The following is a 21,178-nucleotide window of genomic DNA, read 5'->3' as shown; positions in this document are numbered from 1 at the left end:
GGATGCTGAAAATAGGAATAACATCTGAAAAACAGGTCTAGTCCAATCTGGGAGCAATACTCAAAATCACAGCCTATAGAGATGTGGCAGCTTTACTATGTGGTCAGCCACTAATGGAGGTACTGTGAGCAGACAGAGTAGAAATCTCATCATAATGAAACTCTCTTACTAAGATGGTTCACATCAATCTACAGGCAGTGAGGCTGAAGCCATGTGTTTTCTGTAAAATTGCAGTAGTTGTTATCTAAGATTAGATTTCTTCTCCCCTTTCCCCTGGGTCCCCACTGGATTGGCAGGCTTTCTGCACACTGAATGCTGCCCTGCTTAGCCCAGAAGGCAGCTGAATAACTCCTGCATCCACCTGCTCTGAGCTAGTAGTAATGCTTGTGGCATCTGGGATTTTAGAGAGGAAGCGCTCAGCCTTACCACAAAGGAAGGTGGTTGTTTCCCCTTCCTTCCTCTGCATATTAGATACCCCTTAGCATCCTCCTTTGTTGTCTCCATGCTTGCTTCAGGAATGGTCTCTTTCTTGGCACCTGTTAGCTCAGTTGCAGCACATAATTTGTATAATAGCAGAAGCACAATGAAGACGTTCTGTGGGCTGTACACCCAAATGAATTTCTGCTGTCATCATCATCAAATGTGAACACACAAGTGATCAAATTGGAAATATTTATTCTCAGAAAGGTCAGGAGTCAAGAGGTTCAGAATATCCTTTTCAAAAAAACAGTTAAGCCCCGTTTCATGAAGCGCAGATGCTGCTAATTTACTATTTATTATTTCCAATGATCTAGGTATCCCAACAAATAGCAAAACTAATCCAGTCACAGTTGTTTAGTTTGTGAAACCATTGTGTGCCGTGCTCTATACAGTCCTCTGGTAATTTGCTTTATTGAAAGTGGATGAGGTATAAAGGATATTAATCATCTTTCTTTCTTTTTTTAAATAATTGGCAGCAAATCAACAGCCACCTACCTTGCCTGAAGGAGAAATCACTACTATTGAAATTCATCGGTCCAATCCTTATATTGAATTAGGAATTAGCATAGTGGGCGGCAATGAAACGCCTTTGATCAACATTGTTATTCAGGAGGTTTATCGAGATGGAATCATTGCCAGAGATGGAAGACTTCTTGCTGGAGACCAAATACTTCAAGTATGGAATCGAATTACGTATTCTGTTTGCTTACTTACCATTCAGTCATTGCAGAACTGCCTGCTAAATGAGATGGGGGATTTTCCTTGTCTGACTATGTTGTGTAAATGTTAGCTTTGCAATTATCAGTTAGAAAGCCAATTAATATTCAAAGCAGAGCCTGTTTTTCTAGCACTTTTGGCTATGATGCTTTGTGTGGTTCACAGGATCAGCCCCATAGAATTTGTTTTTCTCCTCTTATCAATTCTTAAAACATGAGCTTATTTTTCTGATTTTAAATGTTGTGGGGCATGTTCTTTATGCATGCTTTCCAAAAAAAAAAAAACCAAAACCAAACAAACCCTAAAGGATACCTCTGGCTAACAAGTTGGCAAAGTTTATTCCCTGTAAAAAGCAATTCGTATTTTCCTAGACTGACTTTGTCTAAGTTGTTATTTTAGTCTGATTTCAGTGCTATCTTTGAACAGCCCCTGCAGCAGATCTGCATCTTCCAGCATTTGTAAAAGGATAAAATCAGTACTATTTACTGACATATTTGAAGCAAAGTGCTCTGAGTATTTTTTGGTAACATTTTCACAAATGGTTAAACTTCAGGTTGATTATGATAGAACGTGTATTTTTGTTCCAGTGTTAAGTAACTAGACAAAGATGGTGTAAAACGATCTAACTCTGTTGATTTAATCATAGGGAAAGGAGCTAAATACAGTAATCTGTAGACAGAGCAATTTTTAGAATGACAGTAATTGAATTCTACACAAACAACACAGTCCTCCTCCTTTTTTTCTATTTTTGAATCATTCCACCTGAAACAAATACATATCCATCATTTAAAACTGACTTCACAAAAAATGCTTGCTTTTGATGTGATAGCCTAAGATCAGTCCAAAAATAGCATCAGCCCTTTTCATTCCCTTTTTCTTTTTAAATCTGGAAGAGAAAAGTAGCTTAAGGAGGCAGTTATACTTGGAATAAGATTAGTTTGCACTTCAGAAAATAGAAGTCCCTTTTGAAAAACGTGTCTTTTTCTTCTTGTTGAATATTAGGAGAGTAGCTGTCCAAGAGTAATGCAAGGGGCTCCCAAAATGTTGCCTTTTTAAGAAGCAGTTGTAGGCACTGATTGAATGCTACCCAAGTTATTCCCATACGTAAGGGAATTTGTTGCAGAATAGGGGCCTTTGCACTGAAGCTTTAGAAATCTTGCCATTTGGGCAGGTGTCATTTATAGTTTCCAAAGCTGTAAGTGGCAGTAAGTTGACTATAAATAGTATTTATAAGCTGCAGTGTGTTCCTCCTATCGTCATGCTGACACTGAGGATGTCAGATGCTAGGAAGGCGTTCATCAGAGTGCTTTTGTCACGATGAGGAACAAGTGTGGGAGGTAAAAGCCAAAGTTTTTGGAAGACACAGTGTCTTTATAGCTTCACAGTTGCCTGGGCTGGTGCTGAGTTGTATTAAAATTACCAGGCTTGGTCTGTACAGACTATAATTAAGTACAGAGTTCAATGCAGCTCAGTGCATGCTTCAGCCAGTTGTTTCTGAAAATGTCTTCAAAGACTTTCATGAGAGGTGAAGTGCTGAAATAAAGCCAGAAAGGACTGCAGAGTGAAGCTTGGCATTTACTTGACCGGTCAAACAAGAAGTATTACCCTTTTAAGATCTAAGAAAGCAGCATTTAGTAACTGCTACATAAAAGTACACGTTGTGTACGGCATACAGGTAGGTGCCTGAAGTGCTCTACAAATGGTCCCTTTTTGTGCAGGACTGTGATAGTAATCCACATAAAATATGTTCTAGTGAGAATGTTTCTACAAGAGATACTAAGGCTGTTTTACTCTGAGATTGTGGACTGCTTTATAGAAAGAAGAATTAAATTTTGTTGCATACATTCTTCTGTGCCCTCTGCAAGCTTCCATATTTTATGCATTTACTTTAGCAAGCGACAGCTAAAAATAAAACTAAATTTAATTTGAAGGCTCTGACAGATGAACCCTGGTGGATTTTGCTGGTGGCAGCTTTAACTAACTGTTCTTTCTTCAAGCTGTGCCTCCTCTCCCTCTGCTCAAGGTGACAACCTGTCTGGGGTAGCACTGGCCTGAATGTGGCCAAATTGTTTGAGATTGGCCTCTTGACACCCACCCCTTAGCTCAGATGTGAGATGGAAATGTGATGGTTGTTGTACAGAGATTTCTGAGTCCTTTCTCTGCCTAGCTCTTGGTTAATGGTGTTTTTGTTTTTGTTTTTGTTCAGGTTGGATTTGGGGCAGGGGTTAGGGGCAGGTCAGTAAGTGGGTATTTATTTTTTATAGTTTGGTATAATCTTTTTCTATTTTGATAAATATTTGGCATTATTTTAGAAGTTGTTATGCCTTTTTTTAAAAGAAGTACTTATTGCTATTAAAATCATGAGGACGGGCTCTTCCATCAGGGCACAACAGTGTGTGCCAATGATGACATTTCAGTGTTAACTTTCAACCCCTTCTTACAGAATGATAACACATACTGCTTTTGTGCTCATTTTTGTAGTGGTCCCATTTTCAGCTAAATCTCATTGCACTATAAATTTATGTCTTGACTGTAGTAGAAGAAATATCTGAATGTAACTGATCTCTTTATCTGTGGGCCACATAACAACGGATTGTTGCACACAGGGAGGGAGGGCTTAGTCTGTTTTTCATTTACAACTGAATTTAGACAGGCTGTAAATCTGAAACTCTGACCTCATTGAAGTCAGTGAAAAAACTCCTAAGTTCATAGGTTCATAAGGTTGGAAAGGACCTACAAGATTATCTAGTCCAACCATCCTCCTATCACTATCCCTACCCAACTACTACTAAATCAAATCCCTAAATGCTGTGACTTCACTAAAGCCACCTTTTCTATTACCTTAGTGAACAAATATAAGTTTTCTGAATTGCAGTTCCTTTTAAATTGTTCACATCGTGGAAGTACTGCATATTGTTAGGTGTTAGCTTTCCTCAGAGATATGAGTGAACTGTTTTTAGAGCTACTGTTTCATAGATTTAAGTAATATCAGGCTTGATGGTGAAAGCACTCATGAAGTTCTTATTCTGGAGAATAAAACAGGAAAAGATCTGAGGAACACTGTAGACCAGGAGAATGAAAATCCTGAAGCATGAGGATAGGGGGTGTTCGCCTTTAAAGGGATGTCACCTTTGCGGGAAATAGGTTTGTAGACTGGGCAGACAAAATGGGATGCAGGAAAGGATGGAAGGCAGAGAGAGAAAGCACTGTACAGGCAGATAAGTAGCTTGCTCCAAGGTGGATTTTCTTGATCTTTATGGTGAATTTAGTTCAGAAGGAACTTTATGTTCCTAATTTCATTATGTTCACAGTGAGTAGTAATTAAACCCATGAGACCACTCTTCTGATTGTTTATCTTTTGGCAGGTGAATAGCTTTGACATCAGCAATGTGTCCCACAACCACGCGCGAGCAGTGCTGTCGCAGCCCTGCTCGGTGCTGCACCTCACCGTGCTGCGGGAGCGGCGGTTCGGGAGCCGTACGCACGGCCACGCTGACACCACCACCACCACCACCACCTCCTCACGGGATGACAGCTTCCAAGTCACGCTGCACAAACGTGACTCCAGTGAGCAACTCGGCATCAAGCTGGTCCGCAGGACGGATGAGCCGGGAGTGTTCATTCTCGACCTCTTAGAAGGAGGGTTGGCTGCCCAGGATGGCCGGCTCTGCAGCAACGACCGAGTGCTCGCCATCAACGGGCACGACTTGAAGCACGGGACACCCGAGCTTGCTGCTCAGGTTATACAGGTGACCTGCATTTCTCAAGTCTTAGCTTGGCTCTGTGTCTTGGGTGAGGAATGGGGAGAGACTATGCCAGGTAGAGTTAGTTAAAAAGTGAGTTAGTTTTCCCTAGCACGCAGCCTGAATGTTAGATGGCAGCTTATGAGGCCTATTGCTTAACAAAAAAAAACCAAAAAAAACAACAAAAAAAAAAGATTATTATTACATTTCTGTATATATAGTAGTTTTAATTTCTAGTCTCAGTAAGCTGTATAAAAGTGGACATCGATTTGCAGTGATTTACCTGTACATGGAGTTTGTGGGCCAAAATGGGACAGCGAATTGCCAGACTTCATAGAAACAACAGACAGCAGCTAGGGACAAAAAGTCAATCTTCCATTAACCCAGTGCAGTAAAACTCATTTCCTGAGCATTGAGGAAGGGCTGTTCCAAATGGCTGGCTCTGCTCTGGGCACTAATATCACCCAAAGCAAGATGCAGTCGGACACATGACCCCTACCTGTTCCTGCAGGAAAAACTCTCTGTGCACCTTCCTCCTAGTCTGAAAGGAAACAGCTGCAGCACGTGCTGCTTGCTTCCTTCTGATGGGATGTTGGGAAAAACGCTCTTGTGTTGGTCAAGTTGGGATAGACCAGTAGCAGGTTCCTGCAGTCTAGCACAGTTAATTGCCTTTGCTTAACCTCAAGTTCCAACACCAAATGAGAACCGCAGCTCAAATGAATAGAAAATATTTGCTTCAGATATCATTTTAAGAGCTTCCGTTGTGGCTAAAGGAAAATAACAATGATTTTGGGGTTTAACACACTGGTTTCTCAGTTTCTGGATACGGTGAAATGGCCAGAATTTTACAACAGGTGACTTTTATCTCTGCAGGTGTATTTGCAGTAATTGAAAGAGTTGATATTTCATTTAATATCTCATATCTGAGTCTCCTGATATTCCCAGATCTCTAGGATTTAATGGTCTGCTTATATGTGACATCTTTCTCTGAAGTCTTTGAGAAACACAGTGTTCAGAACTTTTGACAAAAACCTGCAAATCCTGAATCCATCGTGTGCACATTTCTTCTTTTGTTGATAAAGGATGCACAAATTCATAGAGGCTGCCAATGGAATTTGTTTGTTTGTTCATGTTTGAAGCTTCATAACACTGAATCAGTCCTTTTTGAAAAGGATTTCCAAGTGAAGCAGATGTAACATCAGAAGTAAAGGAGTGCTAGTATCCCCTCTGTTCTAGGGGGATTTGCAGCAAGAATCAAGTAAGGGACTCAGAAGTTGGTGGCACCTCCAGAAACTGAAAAACAAGTTCTGCTGACTTCTTATTTCATCCTATATATCCTATAGACTTGTTTATTTTGTCTTATGTATTTGACAGGCTAGCGGGGAGAGAGTGAATTTGATCATCTCTAGACCCATCAAGTCACAGACGGTCAGTATTATCCGAGACACAGGGACTCACAACAGCAGCCCACACCAACACCAATCCCAGCAGCTGGTTCACAGCAGACCCAGCTCACATAAGGTTGGTGTCATTCAAGAGTAATCTTGTTTCTGCCACTGTGCTGGCTGCAACCAGCAACACCAGGAGATGCAGTGTGTACCATCCGGCATATAAAGAGCTTGTTGGAGGATGTGCCCTCTCCTCCATCAGCCAGCAGGACTGACTGCAAGCCTACGGGATGGGAGATAAAGGCAGAATGAAGAGACGTTCACGAAGCTAGTATCAGATTATGTGCAGAAATAAAGCCTGTGCTTCAGTTCTAACTATTTCCTCTTGTTAAAGCATTATGACTTGTGACTGTTCAGATTTTGTGAAATAATTGTCATTCTGGCCATGTCAACCAAGCCACCTTGCTTCCTATCAGTCTTTAGGTGTCTCTGTCTAATGTCACCCTTCTGCTGGGAGGATTTACATGTGTTAGTAGTATTTTCTTCTAAATGTTTAGGTACTGTCTTTGCTTCTCTGTCATTAATTGGTTGGTATATAAGTCTTCTGGCCTAATACAAAGTTCATGTAATTGCATGGTGCCTGCCAGTTAATCCCAAAGCCTGAAGACTTAAGGAGGAGCTGTCTTTGGAAGCTATGAGTTGTATATTATGTTATTAACATGAACATGCAAGGAGCAGACTCAATCGGAGGAGGCATTTGGCATTGGAAGTAGAGGAAAGCAGTGTTTCCAATTTGTAAGAGAAAGCAGGGGAATAAAGAAGTGTTTGTATTTGGAAGAATCTTCCAGGTTATTTCTTCTGTTATTTTGGATTCTTTCCAAGATTTTTGTTGTGTTAAGATGTCGTTGCAGGTGTGTGTGCAGTGATTTCAATGTATCGCTAAATAAACCAAAGAGGAAAGATTTAAGCAAGTAAAATAAACTTTAATTCAGGTCTAAATCCTTAGGAAGGGAAAAACTAAATATGAGCTAAACTTTATAGTCACAGAATCACAGAGCTGTAGGGGTTGGAAGGGACCTCCAGAGATCACGGAGTCCAACCCCCTGCCAAAGCAGCTCCCTAGCCCAGGTTGCACAGGTAGGCGTCCAGGCGGGTCTGGAACGTCTCCAGAGAAGGAGACTCCACCACCTCTCTGTGCAGCTGTGCCAGTGCTCTATCACTGCACTGGGAAGAATTCACATGTTAGAAAATGAAATATTCTCTTTTGCTTCAGGTTTGGGTTATCATGGTTACTGGGAAGTCTGCGTGTAGCATTTACGTGCATTTATATATAGCATTTATTGGCTTTAGTTACTCTGTGCTCTGAAAGAGGCTACATACCAAAGGTTAAAACAAACATGACATGGGAGGTTCTAAATGGCCTTTCTGTGTGATGGTGAAAGCACATTTTCATTTCTTATGGAGCTTCTTTGTAGTTGTGGGCCGTGTTCTACTTACAAGTGAGGTAATGCTGATGTTCACCAAGACATCAAAAGATTTGCTTCTGTTTGGTTTCTCAAATTTTGGCCATATGGTTTCATAGCACAGTCTTAAAATGTAGCCTATTCCAGTGTAAGGGCTAAAAGAAACTGGAGAGAGATTTTCACGGTTGCCATTTGTCAGCTTTCTGTCTACACTTACGAATCTACATGAGTAGCTTTTTGATTTTTTTCTTTTCTGAGCTGGAGGAAATCCAGCTAAAGCCAATTTTCACTACAGACTTAGACCTTTAAACTATTCTGTTAAAGCACCACAGAATAGCTTTGAGGTGTACTTAGTTGTGTTCTGTTCTGTTTGGTTTTTTTGGTGTGTGTTGGGGTTTTCTTTTCTTCCAGAGCTTTAACTACATTGTTTATTCTTGTCAAACAGGATCTCTCCCAGTGTGTTACATGCCAAGAAAAGCACATTACTGTGAAAAAAGAGCCACATGAATCTCTTGGAATGACAGTGGCAGGAGGCAGAGGCAGCAAAAGTGGCGAACTGCCCATTTTCGTGACAAGCGTACAGCCCCACGGGTGTTTGGCAAGAGATGGCAGGATTAAACGAGGTAGGGCTTGGCTTTCCTGGTGGCATGGATGACCTCCAATTGTTTTTTGATGAGTACATTCACTGAAATCACGTGGTGTCATAAAGCCTTTTTACAGATATAACAAAGCAGTGATGGATGTTTGTGTTTCAGGAATGGAAATGCGGTATTTAGTATCACACTTCCACCTTTTCTAGGAAAGGGATGTTTAGAGAACGATAGGAGGGGAAGTGGATAAGATCAGGAAATGTCTGGTTACATTCTTTACAGCTGATTGTAATCCCCTGAGCTGAGGGTCTCATGTGATGCTTCGTACTGTAGTGCACTCATCCTGATTTTGTGTTCCATTTGGTGGGATAGGCTCCATCTCTGCTCAAGGAATCTTCACTACGATATATGAACAGCTCACATGTTCCTGATTGCAGGTAACCCATGTGGAGAATAACCCCAACGTTTCCTCTGCAGTGTCCATGGAACCTAAATGCTATCTTGTCTTCTGTTCAGCACAGCCTGGTTTTATTGTTCTTCAGGTGTGCTGCAGCACCCACCCCTGTTCCTCAGCTTTGCAGAAGGATATAGGGAATGAAAAGACAAAGGTTAGACTCAGCATAGGAGAGCACAGTCCTTGCTGATAAGTAGCTAAGCATTGGTGTTTAGAATGTATGGTGCCATATGTGACTGTGTATGGGACCTTAGCAATTCAGAGTTCACAAAATCTAAAGTTGTTTTAGGAACTAAATTTAGAAGGAAGTGGGGGGGTGGGAGGGCTTCAAAAGTCAAAATTGTAAAAGAACAGCATGGGAACCTCCTTATATGCTTCTGAGGTGGGGGGATCTATACCCACATGCCACAGTGTACTGATGTGAAAAATACAACTGATGGAAGAATCACAATTCTAGTTTCATTATGTAATAATAAAGGAGCCACAGCAGCCACAAACATGGCTGTAAGTTGTGCTGCACCTCAACTTCAGCTTTTCCTGGGAGGCAGAAGCTTTTAAGAAATGAGTCTCATTCCGAATGTGTCTCAGGTGTTTGCATGTTTGCTTTGGTTTTCCTGGCATTCATCAATAAGTGAGACATTGTGTGAAGGAGGAGACTCACGCTGCTTGAACAGTAAATTACATTTTTGTTTTTACCCTGAGGCATTTTGATATTATTCTGAAATAGAATAAAAATTGTGGCAATTTTTTTACTGTCTTGGACTCTTTCCAGATTATACCTTTGCACAGATGCTCATTTTTTTTCTTCTGATGGATTGGGTTTTGCACCAGCCTTTCCAGTTGTTTTTGTATTCGTGTTTGTTCTCCTAAACTGCAGACTCAGAAAAGCCAAAGGCCTAAAACACTCTGTGGAGCCTCGCTTTTCTATAAGATATAGATGTGGTGCTTGAATTGTTGCTAATTGAGCTCATGTTGCTATTCACATTCCCAGGTTGTTCGTTGAGGCTGTCTTGGCTCCAGAAAATTACAGTATTAGATGAAATCCTGGTCAGAGAGGTACTGTAGATCATGACAGGCTGCTGTGTTCTTACTCTTGCCTTTAAACAGGTGATGTGTTGCTAAATATCAACGGCATCGATCTGACTAACCTCAGTCACAGTGAGGCTGTGGCCATGCTGAAAGCCAGCGCTGCCTCCTCAGTAGTTGCCCTGAAAGCACTGGAGGTCCAGATTGTAGAAGAACAACCCCAGGCCAATGAAGAGCAATTGAGTACCATCAGTGAAAATGAATATGATGCCAGTTGGTCACCATCGTGGGTCATGTGGCTGGGACTTCCAAGGTACTGAATTAATGAATGCAGTAATTAGTCAACTGTTTTAAACTAAGCCAGAGAGAAATACAAAAGCAGAGACTAGTTGTAGTAGTCATGCTCTTATTTCTGCCTGCCTGACCATTTCAATTATACACTGCTTGCATTGTGCTCGTGATGAGGACCATGAACAGGAGCAGTGTTCTCTTAGGGGACTGGAAGGAGAAGAGACTGGGTTTATCCCTGCAAAAACAATACTAACTCCTCACATGGATTCTTCTCACTGAATAAAACTCATCTTTTCCATTGTTTAACCATATCATAGTTTCCAGAAGAGTATCTAAAACCAGAGAGATAATTAATAACAACTCAAAGTATTTACCCACATGTCTCTGTGCTAGTTTAGTACTTAAATGTACAAGGCCAAACATACAGTTTAGGAGTATTGGATCAAGCTTTCCATTCTCATACTTTTAACGCAAGTCTCTTCCACACAAACGTGGAGTTAGAAGTCCTCATGTATTTCTTTTCAAGAACCCACTACCATCTCTGCCAAACACAAAAACTCTTCAAGGTTTGCTGCTTCCTCCCTCCCCCCCTTTCCTAATCTGCAGTCTGCTTGACATCACCATGCTTCATTTTTACTGTTCTGTTTTTCAGTCTCTTGTGGCTTCATTCTGGCATTGCTCACCATCAGGAGCTCCCACTACACTGAATAGTGTTGGTAACTCAGGCAGTGTGCAGGCTAATTCCTCTCCCTCTGATGGACTTAACCAAGCTCAGGCCTGTAGTTGAAGTATAAAATAACAAAAATAAACAAGAAAACTGGTGGCAAAATATGTCTGAAGATAACAAATATGTCTGAATATAACAGAACTATGAGTGATCCAGTGTCAATAAACAGCTTTCAGCTTTGGTAAATGTACTTCCTTTCAATGCCTTAGCAGTGATCTATTCCTTATGTGCTGTGGAAGATTATGTGTTGCTCCTGTGTTACTCACTGTGCTGCTGCTCTTTAAAGAGCTTTGTATATCAGTAAAGAACATTGCATCGTTATTGCCCAGAAGTTAATTTCTAGGAGTTTCTTGTTTGCTTGATTCTTTGCTTGCTTTAATTACAGTCACTATTTCACTGGCAAGAATTAATTTTCATGAAGGAAATTATTACATATAGCAGTACAGTCAGTGGAGCATGATCTGCACTGTTTACCTGCCGTGTATCAAAATGATTATATTTTCATTACTGATGGCGAATCAGTTCAGAGGTAGAGAAGGCGATGAACTTATGGATCTTTACTTAAAGTGGAAGAAGTCTAAACTGACTGTAGGTGGAAGAAACGCACACTGCATTTTTGACTTGCAAAGTAAATAGGTTGGATATACATTTTCCACCCACGTTCTTGCCATCTGTGAAATCTCTATAATGCCATTTTATTATTGTCAGTTTCCAGAGTTAAGTAATTATCCTAGCTCTGTGTTATTTCTTTTTAAGCATATTTATGTCTGAAGAATGTGACTTTTTCTGTTGATCAGTTTGTATTTTGCAAAATTACTGTGTCTATGAGCAGCATACTTATCACCAGCTTTCCCCTTCTTCTCCCTGCTTACTGCAGCAGTAATGTGAGAGAGCAGGTGTTGTGCCTGGTATGGAAACACCCACATGTGGTACACACAGCTTTACTCCAGCTGTCCTGTGCTTCCATTCCACAGCTGCCTCCATAGCTGCCATGACGTAGTACTGCGGCGGAGCAATTTAGGGAGCTGGGGTTTCAGTATTGTCGGTGGCTACGAGGAGAACCACACAAACCAGCCTTTCTTCATTAAAACCATTGTCCTTGGAACTCCTGCGTACTTTGATGGAAGATTAAAGTAAGTTAAAACGGCAGTAATCACCATCATCAACACTTGTAAATGAGCACACCCTCGTGCAATTAATAGCTTAATGAATGCTGGGGTCACATCTGGAGCAGCCCAGAAGTGCTTTTCCTCTCCTGTGAGAGTGATGCAGAGCAGTATGGGCTGCTTCAGCAGAGGACAGTGTCACAGGCTTGTACATCTTCTGTCCTCCCCAGCTGCAGCTCTGATGTCACCTGTTGCCTCCATCTTTCTGTTTAACTCTTCTTTAGGCCAAGAGGCATTGCAGAAATGAGTGCCAGGCTGGTTACTTTTTCATGTATAATCTTTCTAGAGAACAGATAAAAAGTTAAATTACTTCTTTCTTTAAAATGGGAGAAACTGCTTTATCCTTTCATAAAGCCTTCTGAAACCACTGCTTAAAGCCCTCGTACTAAAGATGGATGCTGCTGCTATTTTAATAGAAAGGTGTGAAAGTAGATGAAAAAGTCTGAAGAGATCATGAGGGAACAGTGCCCTGAGTTTTTGGCTGGCAGAAAAGGCATGAATAAATGGGGTGAGTTCAGCAGAGGCCCCTAAGGTGGTGGTCTCTTCTGGCTTCGAAGATGAAATGATTCTGCTTACACTCTACATTTGGATGCAATCCAGGCCCAGGTCTGCTATTCATATATGCATTAGCTTTATGTAGGGTTATTTCAGAATTAGGACTTAAAATTACTATTAAATAGTCTCTTGTTCATAAACTGATTTTTTTTTTTTGTAAAGGTAGGAGTGAAAAATATGCCCTGGATTTGTGAACATTAGGTGGCTTGAAGTTTTATGGTGTGATTTTTACATGTAGATTTACTTACACAGAAACTTAAGAAAAACACGTGCTTATGCCTAGAGTCGTTGGCAGTCATTGCTTTTTTCAGCTCAATAACTAAATAAATAAATGAAAAAAATAGTTTGGCTGAACACAAAATTGCATTATTTTGGCCAACTGTGAAACGGTTTGGGTTAAATAAAAGATTTCAGTTCAACCCAAAGTAAATAATGTCAGATGGGGGAATTAATAACTAGAAGTCTTAACACAGATGGAAATTTAAGCATCATTCTTAAGAAGGGAAGAGTGCTTGTGGTCATGCTTACTCCTTGTAAGGAATAGAAAAGATTCTCTTCTGTGACACTGTGATGTAGTAAGTACCCTGTGCTCACATCTACTCTCTTCCTGAACTGTGGACTTAAAGATAGGCCTCTCCCATCAACAAGTGAAAGCTCCTTAGAACATTCATAATATATTATGATGGGACCACTCTTTTTGAGCTGTCCCATTTGGTTTAAATTATCTGACTGTTTTGTTAGGATAGAAAGAAAGTTAGAAAAAAAAATTACAGTCTAGTAGTTAAGATTGTTTTCTGCCCACAGAATCTATCTGGTATGACTTTATAGAAGATGAAATGGCTCCAGCAGTTGGGTCAGTGAAACCCAACTCAGTCAATTGTAGCACTGTGGTTTGTTTGCTTTCTTGGGTGATGAGATACCTGGGTCAGGCAGAGAAGGGTTTCTGAATGCACATTTGACCAGTGCTGGCCACACTGCCTCCTCTGCCTCAGTTCTGCCCTAGTGGAGGGTGCTGGGGAAGCCCAGGAGAGCACCTTTTTGCCATCCACCATAGTGCACATGATAGCTGGAGGGCTTAGTTACAGGGGAAGTCCTGTTCAGTCTCCAGCATCACATTCCACTGCTCTGGGGGATCCCAAATAGATTCAAATTGTAGAGAAGAGATCCCAGCAAGATGCAGCATAGCCAATGTAAGAACAACATAGGTGCTTTGTTGAAATTTTACTTGTGTTTGTAACAACTGAAGCGTAACCCTTCAAGGACAATATTTTTCGAGGGCAGCAAACAGCACCCACCCACATTTCTCTTCCCTGTTTCAAAGCACAGAACTGCTGCAGCTTCTCAGTTGAGCCATCTGCTATAGGACATCTTAAGTCACATGGTTACATTTGACAAAATCATAAGCCTTTGGAAACAAGGTTCTTGGTTGGAATGTGGTTGGTAACTACACACCTTTACTCATACCTTCTACAGTAAAGACGTTTGGTATAAATGTGTTACAGTTCACACAAACATAAATGCTGTGATGTTTGCTTGCTATCTTCTTATCTTGTCTTGAATCAAGTAGATCTTTCCAGCTCTCTCTTCTCGCATTTCCATTTAGGTTAGCTCTTGATGCAGAGCTATTTTGGCATTAGGGTTGAAATCCAGTGATCTGGGAATTTCCCAGATTAAATTCGTTAGTGAAACAGACTGATAATCAGACCCTGATGTTTTGGGTGTGTTTTTTTTTTTTTGTTTGTTTGTTTTTTGTTTTTGTAGCTGCAGTTCAAACCTGGGGGAAACATGCCTCTCCGAAGATGAAGTGCAGTTTGCTGATGTGTGACAGAGCAGAGCAGTACTCATCACTGGGTTTTCTTCTTGTGTTTTTTAGGTGTGGTGATATGATTGTTGCTGTAAATGGACTATCAACGGTTGGAATGAGTCATTCTGCACTTGTTCCCATGCTGAAGGAGCAGAGGAACAAAGTAACTTTAACCGTGATTTGCTGGCCTGGAAGCCTCATCTAGATTTATGAAATCATTTTGGTTCAAGCAGCTTCACTTCCTGAATAGTTGGCACAAGAAATCTCCTTTATCTCTTCCCCCCCCCATTGATACAGCTGGTTATAAGCTGGGCCAAAACTGCTGTATTCACTTTTTTCTTGGTTCGTTTTTCTTGGGCTTCTCAGGCTGAGTATCTTTCCATCCTGAGCTCACCATTTCTATTTGCTACATCTGTTGCTGACATGAATGCAAATACACACACGCTCACACAGAACTCCTACTGCGATACTGCTCTCACAGAGCCTTCCCAGTCAAGCAATAGTCTTACAGTCAGCAGAAGAAGCCAGTCAGTGGTTGGGTCTCTGAGCAGCCCTACGTTCCTGTGTAATATAAAAAAGTAACAGCCAAGTACCCATTGTCTGAGAACGTGTGTCAGTAATGCAGTGATGCATCCACCTGCTGCTGTGAATCAGCATCAGTTTCCAGAGGGGCACCTTTCCACTTGATAAGCCTTTCCATGTTTGAGTCAGTGTTTCAGGCTCCTTCGAGGAGTCCATCTTACTCCTAAGAAATTACCGAGTCCCCATACTTCTCCTTTCAGGGCATCAGTGTTCACAGAAAAGTAGGACGAAAGCCTGATATTACTGGAATTTTTATGAAGTGCAATAATTGGACTCTTTGTTAGGAAACTTTAATATATTACAGAGTTTGTATCCTCTAATGAACAGAAATATGGAAGCAATTACTGTTGCAGTGCTGGCAAGAAGACACGTGCCCAAGGTGGCCTTTGAGTGAATGGCCTGCAGTGTTAGACTTTCCTTTACAAATGAATGTTTTGCTATGTCAGGGAATTTTGATGAACGTTTGTACTAAGATCATTTTTACCGTTTATATTGTAGTTGCCAGCTCTCTTTTTCCACGTGTGGAAGCAGTGCTTTGACTTGTACTTTGTAGATGGGGGAATCACTTACAGAGAAAAGCCAGCTGTTAAGAAAACACACGTGTGTTTACAGGTGGGCAGGCGGGAAGGACACCTCTATTCACTCAACTCCAACTGGAGAGTAAGCTGCAGAGTTCACTGTCACCTCCTGACAAATGTGCAATGCCTTGATATGAATGCTGAAACGATTTGTCTTGCACTGCAGGATTTTTCTTTCCTTTAGAGAACACCTGCTATTAAGTTGTCAGTAAGATAAATGCTATTTATCTTGGATTGCATTTAGTATTTTTAAAAACAAACCTGTAACTTCCAGACTTCACCTTTCCATGATGTTTGCAGGCTGAGCAGCTCCCATTTATTTAGAACAAAGAAGAGTGGGGCACATAAAGCAGTGTGCTGACTTGGAGCAAAACCTGCGTGTTGTCAGTGTTCTGCATAGTTAAAAAACAGCTTCATTCATAAACCAGGTTCACACCTGAACTGATTTTCTGAATGACCTCTGTATTGTATTATTCATTACTGGAGAATGTATTGGGGAATCCCAGCATATATGAGTTGTGAAGCATGAGCTCTACTTTCACACTTAGCCATTGTAATACTGGGGCATATTATCGCATGTCATTAATTCCAGTAGCTTTGTTTTAAAAAGAAATAAAGTTTCTCTTTTGCAAAGGAAAAAAAAAAGAAGTAAAAATATCATATGAATGAAATGGTTTTATTTCTCTCTGTAATGTATGATAACAGTTTAATTTCGTAATAGTAAAATACAAAAGAATGTCCTGTACAGTATATTACTGTATTGAGAACTTTGTTTCTGATGCAAACACCAAACTTCTTTGATACGTTGTCTGATTTGAGAGAGTTTCCTCCCATTCCAAAATGGTGTTTAATTGTACACTCTGCTCCTAATGCAGGTTTGTTTTTTTTTTTGTAAAGTGTGTCTTAGCGTAGACTTTAGGGAAGACTTTGACCTATGTACTAGATTTAACTTTTTTATTGTTATTTGAAGAGTAACACTTTTCATTCAAAACCCTGCAAAAATCAGATTTTTAGTATTTTTTTCTTTTATATACATACATATATATATATATATATATATATATACATACATATGTACCACAAGCATGGGTTAGCTTCAGCAGTGTGGTTCTGTTTGTGTGCTGTAGCTTTTATCAGAACATTTAGCATTGAAAACCTCCCCTGACTGAATTCCTTTCCTGGATCTCTTCTCCCCTTCCTCCCGTAGCTGCATAGTTGGGTTTGTTTCTCCGTGCCTTCTGTTTTAAATTATTTCAAGGTTTTATTTTTTTTTTCAGATCTTGCTATCTAATTGTATGGTACTGATGAAGGATGAATGAAAATAAAGTTCATTCTACTTATTGTAATAACTCCGAGCATTGTCTCACTCTTTGCAGAAGAAACGGGTGCCTAAATGCAGGAGGAGTTGAAGGATTTGGGTTTGTCATGTGATTCATCACAAACCATGTGTTCAGCCACCCAGGGCTACGCACCAGCAGCTTAACTAGTGATTCCAGCATGGACAAGTGTTCTGAAGGGAAGGTAATATCTCTGCCCCGGGGTCCTTGACCACCAGCAGCATTCCCTCATTCCCCTTCCTGCCAGCTGGTACTGATCAGCTCCAGGATGTTCCTCAGCACAGATTGGATGCAAGGAGACAGTCTTGCTGGAGACACCACATTTTCAGGAGCCCGGGGCTGTAATTTGAGCCTCCTGGTAATCAGTTCCCATCTCCATCTCCTGCAGGGAACTGAGCTCTATCTTTAGCTGTCTGCTAAGCCAGAATGAGTCTTAAAGCAATTTCTGCATGATTTGCTGTAAGATTTTTACTACTCATATTGCCCAGAGCTTAGATTCCTGTCCTCTGCAATAGTTAGGGCTAAGAATAAATGAGTTCCTTTAAAACAAGAAAAATGTTTATGTACAAAAGCTCACAATGCTGCAGTGTTTGCCAGTGGCTTCCTGGCTCTTGTGCTTCTGTAGTGGAGGGGTCGCACTATGAGGGCTCTGGTTTACAGACAGATTAATGGTTTTGTTGTTGCAGCTGAACGTGCACAGAGCTGTTCTGTGAGGAGCTGGACTGAAGCATCTGTGTGCTTCATCTTCACAGGAGGGATGCCTTCCCCAAACAGCCATATGGATCTTCAGAATACAGAGCAGTTCATTCTATTTCACCGCATGCCAATGAAGCAATGAAAACACAGTAGTTTATTTGCCACTCTAAGCTTTCTTTTTAGACGCAGGAAAAACTGAGAGGGAAATTTAGTATTAGAATGTAGAGTCCTTTTGCAGATTCTCTAGTGTACAATGAAAATGTAAGCCTGTCTCTCAGATAATGTTGTGGCAGGTGATAGTGGGAGCAAAGCAAGTTTCATTCAGTCCAGAAACTAAACCAATAGATTGTGGAAATTTGTTAGGGATGTTAAGTATAATATCCTGATGAGATGAGCAGTGACTATTCTGGGCAGGTCAGCATTGAGGTAAGGCCAAAAGGCAAGTCCATGGCACCACCCAACAGCACACAGCCCAGCAAGGCGTCGCAGCACAAGTGTGGCTCAGTGAACATTCTCATCCCAATTTTCAGACAACTTGCATGCAAACTTTCACCACAGAAGAGGATCTCCTGCAACACATAGAAAAACAGAAGTTCATGGCTGAGAGGGGCAGAAAATGATTTGCAGAGACCTACAACACCAGCATGTTTTTGCTTGGAGGATGGGGAAAGCTTTAGACTTCACATTTGTGTGACAATTCTGGTAATGCTGTATGGATAAAAAAGCAAAAGGATGATGCTGTTCTCTTAGAGTCACAGAGTCACAACATGGTTTGGGTTGGAAGGGATGTTACAGACTACCATCTCAGGCTGCCCAGGGCCCTATCCAGCCTGGCCTTGAGCACCTCCAGGGGTGAGACTCCCACGGCTCTAAGCAGCCTGTGCCAGCACCTCACCACCTTCTGAGTAAAAATTTTCCTCCTCTTATTTGTTCTCAGTTCACGTACATGGATCATCTGAATATTAGCACTGCATTATGGATCCAATACCCATCTTAATGATGCATTGCGGTTCACAGACTCACAGAGCTGTAGGGGTTGGAAGGGACTCCCAGAGACCATGGAGTCCAACCCCCTGCCAAAGCAGCTCCCTAGCCCAGGTTGCACAGGTAGGCGTCCAGGCGGGTCTGGAACGTCTCCAGAGAAGGAGACTCCACCACCTCTCTGTGCAGCTGTGCCACTGCTCCGTCACTGCACTGGGAAGGAGTTCCCACACACATTATGCAGAATGTCCTATGCTTCAGTTTGTGGCCATCTCCCCTCATCCTATTGCCTCATCTTCTTTTTTCAGGGCTGAACAGCCCCAGGGCTCTCAGCCTTTCCTCATAAGGGAGGTGTTCCACGCCCTTTATTGTCTTTGTAGCCAGGAGATCCCCATCTCTTTTGTATGGGGGAGCCCAGAACTGGACACAATACTCCAGATGAGGCCTCACCAGGGCAGAGCAGAGGTGGAGGATCACCTCCCTTGACCTGCTGGCCATGCGCTTTTTAATGCACCCCAGGATCCCACTGGCCTTCTTGGCCACCAGGGCACACTGCTGTCTTGTGGCCAGCCTATTATCCACCAGGACACCCAGGTCCCTCTCCTCAGAGCTCCTTTCCAGCAGGTGTAGGGTGAATAACCCAAAAGAGTAGTACTCAGAGAAAATAGTGAGGAAGACGGTATATTTTGCTAGGCTTATCTGGATGGTAAACAGACAACCAATGAGTAAAGAGAGGCTCGCCTTTTCCAAATGGTTGATGTTTGCTGATGACTCCATAGGGGAGAGATCTCCAACAAGAGATCCTTCCCCAGTGGTGGTCAGCCCTTAAATGGGGTCTGGGAGAGGTGGAGCCAGACTCCACCCCTTCCAGTCTCACAGGTGCATTGCCTTCACCTGTGCCCCTGCGGCTGACTCAGTGCTCACCTCAGGTGATCAATCAGTGGTTCAGGCCTGATTCAACAGTTCCCATACAGTAGCTCATCCCCCAGCCTGTACCTGTGCATGCAGTTATTCCTCCCTAGGTGCAAGACACTACACTTGCTCTTGTTAAACCTCATCTGGTTCCTTTCTGCCCAGCTCTCCAGCCTGTCCAGGTCTCGCTGAATGGCAGCACAGCCTTCCAGTGTGTCAGCCATTCCTCCCAGCTTTGTATCATCAACAGACTTGCTGAGGGTGAACTCTATCCCCTCAGCAAAGTCATTGATGAAGATGTGGAACAGGACTGGACCCAGCACTGAGCCCTGAGGAACACCACTAATTACAGGCCTCAGTTGATAGAGCTGTGAATAACGTCGCTTGGTAGAGCAGCACAGGAAAATTCTGCTATCCAGAAATGGAAGAGGTCTGAGAGCTCTGGAATCTGCTGTGCACGGTGTAGAAGGAGAAAGAATGCTTTTGGATCTGAGGGCTGCTTTTCTTTTTAATCTGGGAGGAATCTGGGGGTGGCAAGCACAGCCCAGCAGAAGCAGCATGCTTCTCAGCGGGGAAAGCACATCTGGTTTTGCCAAAGGAGAAATGAGAGGCAACCACTCCTGTCACATCAGGGAGGAAGAACTGGGCACGGGATCACCAATAATAGGGGCAAACACTGCATCCCCAGGCTGTCCTGAGCTGCTGCTCTCCACTTGTCCTCCTGACCCTACTGTGCTGCTGCAGCCCTGACTCCCCATGGGTCGGGAGCAGAGATGCTGGAGGCTTGGCCACATTGCATCCCCTAGCAGCCTGTGCTTTCTGCTCTACTGAAGCTGGCAGTTGTGGTCTGGTTGGTAACCGTGTGTCCCGCAGAGAGGCAGCTTGCAGAGCTACCACCTCCTGGGCTGCAGCTGCAGGGCTTCATGTGAGCAGACCAGAAGCACAAGAGCCTGCTCTCACTGGAGCTCTGACCTGAGAGCTGCCTGGTTATACAGACCCATAGCGTGCAGAGACAGCTCTGCTGGGAGAAGGCTGTGGGGGTTCATCTGGTGCCTCTGCTTTGCCTCAAAGCACAGTGTGGTCGTATGCAGGAGATGGGTTCAGTAAAACCAAGCTCTCTCCTCATGCTTTTGCCTCTTGACGCACTAACCACATTCTCTTTAGCACATTTTCTGTCCTGTACCTTTGCGTTTATAACACACTGTGGCACATGAGCACTAAATGGCAATGGAAATTAGAGCTGGATGTGTGCTCTCACATTAGCTAGTGTTCCACTGGGCTGGACAGGTACTTCACGTTCAGAAGATGGTATCATAAGCAAAGAGAGAATTTAATTACAATGATGAATTTAATGCTGTGATGGGTTTTAGATGCGGCAGTGACATTTGCTGCTGGCAGTTACTCCATTGCTTAGCAACATCAGTGCAAGGCAGCAGCCCCAAAGTGCCTCTCCTCTTCCCTTATAGCACTGAAAGGTATCCAACCCTTTGGTTTGCCTATTCCACATCGAATGAAGAGGAATTGTCCTGGGCCACAGAAACGTAGGTTGAACAAAAAGTAATGCCTCCTATTTATTTCCCCAGAAACTACAACAGATGCAAAGAGCACAACAACACTATCTGAGAGAGCAAATTCTATGCTACACAACAAGAAAAAGAGAGCAACAAAACCATAACACTGCTGCGGTG

General features: G+C 42.3%; 1 protein-coding gene across 3 annotated transcripts in view; it reads left to right on the top strand.

The window, feature by feature from the left end:
- The window catches only part of LNX2 (ligand of numb-protein X 2), a 57,476-nt gene extending 40,563 nt beyond the window's left edge, over positions 1-16,913 (top strand). For all 3 annotated transcript variants that reach the window (XM_065730141.1, XM_065730142.1, XM_065730140.1), the window contains exons 4-10: positions 957-1,156; positions 4,563-4,946; positions 6,315-6,461; positions 8,237-8,414; positions 9,943-10,174; positions 11,854-12,012; positions 14,474-16,913. In XM_065730141.1, the coding sequence (XP_065586213.1) occupies positions 957-1,156; positions 4,563-4,946; positions 6,315-6,461; positions 8,237-8,414; positions 9,943-10,174; positions 11,854-12,012; positions 14,474-14,609 (1,436 nt within the window). In that variant the 3' untranslated portion in view covers positions 14,610-16,913. The remainder of the gene's footprint in view (positions 1-956; positions 1,157-4,562; positions 4,947-6,314; positions 6,462-8,236; positions 8,415-9,942; positions 10,175-11,853; positions 12,013-14,473) is intronic.
- The last annotated feature ends 4,265 nt before the right edge of the window (positions 16,914-21,178 follow it).

The sequence above is a fragment of the Cyrtonyx montezumae genome, unplaced genomic scaffold, assembly GCF_038088225.1.
Source record: "Cyrtonyx montezumae isolate F1298 unplaced genomic scaffold, pur_monq_1.0 scaffold_12, whole genome shotgun sequence".
Lineage (NCBI taxonomy): Eukaryota > Metazoa > Chordata > Aves > Galliformes > Odontophoridae > Cyrtonyx > Cyrtonyx montezumae.
The sequence above is the reverse complement of the archived record's forward strand: the minus strand, read 5'-3'. Positions and strand labels throughout refer to the sequence as shown.